General features: G+C 70.5%; 1 protein-coding gene across 4 annotated transcripts; it reads left to right on the plus strand.

Annotated features, from left to right (window-relative positions):
* Window positions 1–357: 357 nt before the first annotated feature.
* ISOC2 (isochorismatase domain containing 2) lies at window positions 358–5,536 on the plus strand. Of its 4 annotated transcripts, none has more exons than XM_075489489.1 (6): window positions 358–463; window positions 1,259–1,415; window positions 2,373–2,585; window positions 3,386–3,456; window positions 3,678–3,795; window positions 5,397–5,536. In XM_075489489.1, the coding sequence occupies exons 2-6, from the start codon at window positions 1,284–1,286 to the stop codon at window positions 5,517–5,519; spliced, it is 657 nt and encodes a 218-aa protein (XP_075345604.1). In that variant the 5' UTR covers window positions 358–463; window positions 1,259–1,283; the 3' UTR covers window positions 5,520–5,536. The 4 variants fall into 4 exon arrangements, with proteins under 4 accessions (XP_075345604.1, XP_075345605.1, XP_075345603.1 ...); XM_075489490.1 differs by lacking the exon at window positions 358–463 and adding an exon at window positions 987–1,222; XM_075489488.1 differs by lacking the exon at window positions 358–463 and adding an exon at window positions 987–1,209 and having other exon boundaries at window positions 1,249–1,415.
* The last annotated feature ends 2,322 nt before the right edge of the window (window positions 5,537–7,858 follow it).

Raw genomic sequence — 7,858 nt, forward strand, 5'->3', positions numbered from 1 at the left:
CTCCGAGAGGCCAGGATAATGTAGAAGGCCACGCCCCCACTCGCAGGCCACGCCCACAAAGGGCTGAATGCCACGCCCCCTCCCCTAGGCCTCGCCCCAGAACTCAGCCATCGCCCGTCTCCATGGTAACAGGGACGGTTTGAGGCCTGGGGTCTCTATGGGAACGGGGTGGGAGGGGCGTCTCCATGGTGACGGGCCGGGCGGTGTCACACACACCCCCCCCCGCTGTCTCCACGGTAACGGGGGGGCGGGCTGGTGGTCTCCATGGTAACGGGATGGTCCCTGAGGGGACTCAGGCGTCCGGGCCCTCCCTTGGCCCCGCCCCCGCGCCGAGGGGCGGGGCAGCCGCGGGGGCGGAGCGACCCAACCCGGAAGCGCCGCGCCCCCGTCCTGTCCCTGTCCACTCCGCTCCCCCGCCCGGCGGCGCAGCAGCGACCCCGCGGCCAATCAGAGCGCAGGACCGGTAAGACCCCGCCCCCAGGGGACACCCCTCCCCCCCAGGGGACCCAGGCGTCCGGGGGCGCTCGCCCCGCCCCCCCCCGTCCTGTCCCTTTAAGGGGCGTTCGGAAGCTGAACGTCATGGCCACCATCCCGTCTTCTGATTGGCTGAGCCGCTGAAGGGGCGTGACCTCTGCGATGCCACCTCTCGGCTTCTGATTGGATTCCGGGGAATGTGGTACCGCCTCAGCGGTTCTCTGATTGGACAGTGCTGGGCGGGGGAGGGGCTTATTCACTGAGTGACGGTGGGAACCGCCCCTCTGCTCTGATTGCTGGAGGAGCCTCGGATTGGCAACTTGTGATTGGCTGGAAGAGGCGGGGCTTTGGAGGCTGTCATTGGTCAGCCGCGCTGGGAGAACCTGATTGGCTGCCACGGGGGGGGGGGGGGTGGGGGTGTAGTTGGGGGCGGTGTCGAGGGGCGGCTGCTGATTGGCTGCGTGGGCGGCAGAGCGTGTGGGTGGGGTTGCCTGGGTGGGCGTGGCCCTCCCGCGACCCGCGTGCACTTCACAGGCGTGCGCACCACATCCTCCGGGCGCGCGTCACGTGATCCCGGCGCGCACGAGGGCGAGGCCGCCGGTGGGCGTCACGTGACCCAGCGCCGGCGGCTCCCGCGCGTGCGCCTCGCCCCCACCTCTTCCGCCCCTGCACGCGGGGGCGGCGGGCGCGCGCGGGCCTCCCACGGCCCCGCCCCCTCGGTGACACGCGCGTGTCCCCCCCTCCCCCTGTTCCCCCCCCCCCCCCCCGTCCCGTCCCCCCCCAGGTGCGGGTCGCGGTCACGCGTGGCCATGGCCGGGCGCCGCCTGGGCCGCCTGGCCCCCGGCAGCTCCATCCTCTTCCTCTGCGACATGCAGGAGCGCTTCCGCCACACCGTCGCCTTCTTCCCCCAGGTCGTCGCTGTCGCCGCCCGCGTCCTCCAGGTACCCGTGGGACCCCCGTGTCCCCGCCCCACGGAGCCCCTCGACCCGTGGGACCCCCGTGTCCCCGCCCCACGGAGTCCCCTGGCCTGTGGGACCCCCGTGTCCCCGCCCCACGGAGTCCCCTGGCCTGTGGGACCCCCATGTCCCCGCCCCACGGAGCCCCAGGACCCGTGGGACCCCCCGTGTCCCCACCCCACGGACCCCCAGAATCCGTGGGAGCCCACTGTTTCCACCCCACGGACCCCCAGGACCCGTGGGAGCCCCGTATCTCCGCCCCACGGACCCCCAGGACCCATGGGACCCCCATGTCCTCACCCCATGGAGCCCTCTGACCTGTGGGACCCCTGTGTCCCTGCCCCACAGAGCCCCCTGACTCATGGGACCCCCGTGTCCCCGCCCCACGGACCCCCAGGACCTGTGGGACCCCTGTGTCCCCGCCCCACAGAGCCCCCCAACCCCTGGGACCCCCTGCCCAGGCCATGGGTCCCCTGGGACCCCAGTCTCCCAGCCCCACTGACCCTCTAGGACCCCGACATCTGGTCCCCATTGACCCCCAAAACCCACGGGACCACCATGTCTGGGCCCCACTGCCCCCCCCACCTGTGGGACCCCCCTGTCTGCCCCCTGGGACCCCGGTCCCATTGACCCCCCAGTTCCTGGGACCCCCAAAATCCGGGCCCCACTGATGCTCTGGGACCCCACTGACCCCCAGGGACCCACGCGTCCGGGCCCCGCTGACCCCAGAGTCCCCGGGACCCCCGTATCTGGGCCCCACTGATCCCCCAAATCCCTGGGACCCCCCACAGACCCCCAGGGACCCAGGTGTCCAGGCCCCACGGATGCTCCAGGACCCCGGCATCTGGGCCCCACTGACCCCCCAAACCCAGGACCCCCAGCACCCTCCCCCCCACCCCCCATCTCCCCCCCTCCCCTCCGCTAACGGGGTGCTGTCGACAGGGGTGCCGGGAGCTGGGGGTGCCGGTGGTGGTGACGGAGCAGCACCCACGGGTGCTGGGTCCCACGGTGCCTGAGCTGGGAGCCCACGACCTCCCCAAGCACCCCAAAACCTGCTTCAGCATGGTGGTCCCGGCCGTGGAGGCCGAGCTGCGGGCGCGCCCCCACCTCGCCGCCGCCCTCCTCTGCGGCATCGAGACCCAGGCCTGCATCCTGGTGAGGGGACCCCGGCGTCTGGGGGGGACCCGGGTGTCCGGGGGGTTGGGGGGACCCAGGGAGGTTGGGGGGGACCCAGGCGTCTGGGGGGACCCTGGTGTCTGGGGGCTTGGGGGGACCCAGGGGAGTTGGGGGGGACCGAAGCATCCGGGGGGTTGGGGGGACACAGGTATCCGGGGGGACCCAAGCATCCGTGGGGCGCGGACGACTTGGTCCCTGGGGGTCTGTGGGGGGTCCCAGGGATTTGGGGGATCAGTGGAGCCCAGATATGGGGGTCCCGGGGACTTTGGGGTCAGTGGGGCCTGGACGTGTGGGTCCCTGGGGTTCTGTGGGGCCTGGACATGGGGGAACTGGGTTTGGGGGTCAGTGGGACCCAGACGTGGGGGTCCCATGGGTTGGGGGTCAGTGGGACCCAGATGTGGGGGTCCCATGGGTTGGGGGTGTCAGTGGGGCCCGGATGCCTGGGTCCCTGGGGGTCAGTGGGGTCCAGGCACTGGGGTCCCAGAGCATCAGTGGGGCCAGGATTTTGGGGTCCCAGGAACTGGGGGCTCAATGGGCCCGGGGTCCAGGGGGCAGACAGGGGGGGTCCCCAGGGGGGCTGGGGGGGACCCAGACATATGGGGGGGGGGGGTCCTGGCATCCCAGAGCCCCCCCAGGGAGGGTTGACCCTGACTTTTTGGGGGTGGACCCATGGGGGGGCCGATGCCCCAGGTCAGTGGATGGGGGAGGGGCCGTTCCGGAAGCCTGGGTCCTGCAATGGGGGGGTGAAATGTGGGTGCTTCCCCCCCCCCCCCCCCCAGCAAACGGCGCTGGATCTGCTGGAGAGGGGCCTGGACGTGCACGTGGTGGTGGACGCCTGCTCCTCCCGCAGGTGGGGGGCTGGGGGGGCTTGGGGGAGGCTGAGGGGGCACCTGGGGAGGGATGGGGGGGTTAAGGGGGGCGGGGGGGGGGGGATTGGGGAGAGCTATGGGGTGGGGGGGGCGAGGGGGGGTGTCCCAGGGAGCAACTGGGGGGGGGGGAAACTGGGGGTCTTTGGGGGACGGGGGGGGCTGCGGGGGGTGTGACCCGTGGCCCCCCCCCCTCCCCCCCCAGCCAGGTGGACCGGCTGGTGGCGCTGGGGCGGCTGCAGCAGAGCGGGGCCTTCCTCACCACCAGCGAGAGCCTCCTCCTCCTCCTGCTGCGGGACGCTGCCCACCCCTGCTTCCGCCAGGTACCCCGGCCACGCCCCCAACCACGCCCCTTTCCCGCCTGGCCACGCCCCCTCCCCGCGCAGGACACGCCCCCCCCCATGGAGGCACAGTCTCCGCTCCCTGGTGCGGGTGGCCACGCCCATTCGGTGGAGCCGCTCAAGCCCCGCCCACTAATCGGGTTGGCCCCGCCTACCTCCTAGACTGACTTGAGGCCCCGCCCACCAGGCGCGCTGGCTCCGCCCACACTGTAGACCCGCCCACTGAGCGAGGTGACTCCGCCCATTCTGTAGCAAGCCCCGCCCAGCTGGAGAGCTGGCCCCGCCCACTAGGCGAGCCCCCACTGCTTCCTCTTAGCCCCGCCCCTTCCCCAGGGTAGCCCCACCCCTTCCCCAGGTAGCCCCGCCCCTTCCCTCGTTAAGGGGCTCATTAAGGGGCAGAGGGGTTCGTTACTGGTTCGTTACTGGTTCGTTACTGGTTCGTTCAGGGGCCGGTCGCTGGCTTCGTTACCCTGGGGCGGCAGGCTGGTTAGCTGGTTGGCTGGTTAGCTGGTTGGCTGGTTAGCTGGTTAACCCCGTTAACCTGCGTTAACCCCGTTAGCGGTTTGGCTGCGGGTTGGTCGGGGCTCGTTAGCGGTTGGGCACCGCTCGGTCGGGCGCTCGTTAGCGGGTGCGTTCGGGGCTGGTTAGCGGCTGGTTAGCGGCTGGTTGGGGGCTGGTTAGCGGCTGGTTGGGGGCTGGTTAGGGGCTGGTTAGCGGGTTCGTTAGAGGTTGGTTGGGGGTTCGTTAGTGGCTGGTTAGCGGGTTCGTTAGGGCTTCGTTGGGCTGGTTGGGGGTGTTTAGGGTTCGTTAGGGCTTCGTTAGGGGTTGGTTAACAGGTTTGTTAGGGGTTGTTAGCAGCTGGTTAGCAGGTTCATTAGGGGTTGGTTAGGGGGTGGTTAGCGGGTTGGGTGGGGTTCATAGGGGTTGGTTAGCAGGCTCGTTAGGGGTTGGTTGGGGTTCATTAGGGGTTGGTTAGCAGGTTCGTGATGGGTTGGTTAGGGGTTGGTTGGGGTTCATTAGGGGTTGGTTAACAGGCTCATTAGAGGCTGGTTAGCGGGTTGGTTGGGGTTTGTTAGGGCTGGTTAGTGGGTTGGGTGGGTTGGTTAGGGCTGGTTAGGGGCTGGTTAGCGGTTGGGTGGGGTTCGTTAGGGGCTGGTTAGTGGGTTGGGTGGGTTTCGTTAGGGACTGGTTAGAGGCTGGTTAGTAGTTGCGTGGGGTTTGTTAGGGGCTGGTTAGGGGCTGGTTAGCGGTTGGGTGGGGTTGGTTAGGGGCTGGTTAGTGGTTAGGTGGGTTTCATTAGGGACTGGTTAGGGGCTGGTTAGCGGCTGGGTGGGGTTGGTTAGGGGCTGGTTAGGGGCTGGTTAGCGGCTGGGTGGGGTTGGTTAGGGGCTGGTTAGGGGCTGGTGAGCGGTTGGGTGGGGTTGGTTAGGGGCTGGTTAGCGGTTGGGTGGGGCTGGTTAGGGGCTGGTTAGCGGCTGGGTGGGGTTCGTTAGGGCTCGTTAGCGGTTGGGTGGGGCTGGTTAGGGGCTGGTGAGCGGTTGGGTGGGGTTCATTAGGGCTCGTTAGCGCTGCTGTCGTTGCAGGTGCTGCCGCTGATCAAGGAGCCGGCGCCCGACAGCGGGCTGCTGCCCCTGCTGGGGGGGCTGGGCCCACCGGGGGGCTCTGAGCGACCCCCCCCAAAACACCCCCTGACCGGGGGGCAATAAACGCTCCCCCCCCCCCCGAGAGCCCGGCTGAGTGTTTGGGGGGGGACCATGGCGATGGGGGGGGTCCCTGGGGGGGTCTTGGGGAGGGGGGACCCCGCAGGGGGTTCCGGGGGGGACGACATGGGGGGGGGGGGGGGCACGGGGGTTCCCTGTGGAGGGGGGAATCGGGGGGGGCGGGTCCTGGAGGGTGGGGGTCCTGGAGCAGAGGGTCCCTTGGGGGGTCCCAGAGAAGGGGGGACTGGGGGGGGGGTCCCCAAAGGGGGACCCTGGGGGGGGGTCCCTGTGGATGGGGGACTCTGGGGGGGGGGGGGTCGGGAGGGGCGGGACCCGGGGGGGGTCCCTGGAGGGGGGGGGACACCCGTGGGGGGGGGGGTGGTCCCCCCATTGACCCCACCCGCACCGCACCAGACCCGGGGGGGGGGGGGTGGGGGGGGGGCGGTGGCACCGTGGGACCCCCTCCTTGAGCCCCACCCCCCCCGCTGATTGACATCTGCCTCGCCCAATGGCACCGCCCCCGCGGGTCCTTTTCTTAATGAAACCCGGGGGGGGCGGGGGGGGGGACGGGGGCGCAAGCCACGCCCCCTCGCCCCCATTGGCTGCGCTCAGCCAATCCGCGGCCGCCCCCCGCCATCTCCCCCCGCCCCTCCCCGACCCCCCCCCCCCCCCCCCCCCCCCCGGGAGCTGCCGCTGGATCCCGCCGGGGGCTGCGTCCTGCGGGGGCTCCGCGCCGGCACCGGGACCCCCGGGACCCCCCGGACCCCCCCGGGCACCGGGACCCCCCCGCAACCCCCCCGGACCCCCCCCCCGGCACCGGGACCCCCCCAGAACCCCCCGGACCCCCCCCCCCGGGCATCGGGACCCCTGGCATCCCCGGGACCCCCCCCCCCCCGGTACCGGGACCCCCCCCGGTTTTGGCTCCGGTAAGTGGCGGCGGCGCGGGGGGGGGGGGGGGGCGTGGGGGTGGGGGGGTGTCCATGTGTGTCCCCCCCCATCCCGGCGGGGCGGTTGCCATGGGGATGGGGGGGGGGGGGGATGGGGAGCGTGTGACAGCGACGGCGAGTGTGTGACAGCGCGCGTGTGACGGGGAGCGTGACACGGAGCGTGACAGCGCGTGTGTGACACCGGGACGGCGTGTGCGACACGGAGCGTGACACGGAGCGCGACAATCGCGCGTGCGGCACGGCGCGTGACATCGCGCGTGCGAGAGCGACGCCGACCCCGGCGTGTGTGACACGGAGCGCGCGACGCCGAGAGCGGGTGGGTGACGGCGGGTGTGACACTGAGCCCGGGTGGGTGACGCCGACCCCGGGAGCGTGACGGCGGGCGTGTGACAGGGACAGCGACGCGGCGGGCGTGACGGGCAGTGAGCGTGCGACACCGACGGTGGGTGGTTGGCGGCGGGTGTGACACCGGTCCTGGGAGTGTGACACCGACGCTGTGTGTGTGACGGCGAGTGTGACGGGGACAGCGAGTGTGTGACACCGAGTGTGTGACGGCGAGTGTGATGGGGACAGCGAGTGTGTGACACCGACACTGTGTGTGTGACGGCGAGTGTGACAGGGACAGCGAGTGTGTGACACCGACACCGTGTGTGTGACACCGAGTGTGACAGTGACACCGAGTGTGTGACACCAGATGTGACACCGACACCGTGTGTGTGATGGTGAGTGTGTGACGGTGAGTGTGACAGTGACACCGAGTGTGTGACACCGACGCTGTGTGTGTGACGGCGAGTGTGACGGGGACAGCGAGTGTGTGACACCGGCTGTGGCACCGACACTGTGTGTGTGACGGCGAGTGTGCGACACCGAGTGTGACAGTGACAGCGAGTGTGTGACACCAGATGTGACACCGACACCGTGTGTGTGACGGTGAGCGTGACAGTGACACTGGGTGTGTGACACCGACACTGTGTGTGTGACACCGAGTGTGACAGTGACACTGAGTGTGTGACACCGACACCGTGTGTGTGACACCGAGTGTGACAGCGACACCGAGCGTGTGACACCGCGTGCGACGCCGACCCCAGGAGCGTGACAGCGAGTGTGTGACACCGACACTGCGTGTGCGACACCGGCTGTGACGCTGACGGCGCGTGTGTGACGGCGAGTGTGACACCGGCTCCGGGTGCGTGACGGCGAGCGTGTGCCACCGCGTGTGCCGCCGGCCGTCGGCGTGTGGCGGCGCGATGGCGGGTGCGACACCGACGGTGACACCGGCTGTGCGAGACGCCGGGTGACACCGCGTGTGACATCGGCGGGTGACACCGGGAGTGTGACAGCGGAGGGGGAGGGGAGCGTGACACCGCGGGTGACACCGCGCGTGGCAGCGCGACTCCC

The sequence above is a fragment of the Mycteria americana genome, unplaced genomic scaffold (genome assembly GCF_035582795.1).
Source record: "Mycteria americana isolate JAX WOST 10 ecotype Jacksonville Zoo and Gardens unplaced genomic scaffold, USCA_MyAme_1.0 Scaffold_158, whole genome shotgun sequence".
Taxonomy (NCBI): domain Eukaryota; kingdom Metazoa; phylum Chordata; class Aves; order Ciconiiformes; family Ciconiidae; genus Mycteria; species Mycteria americana.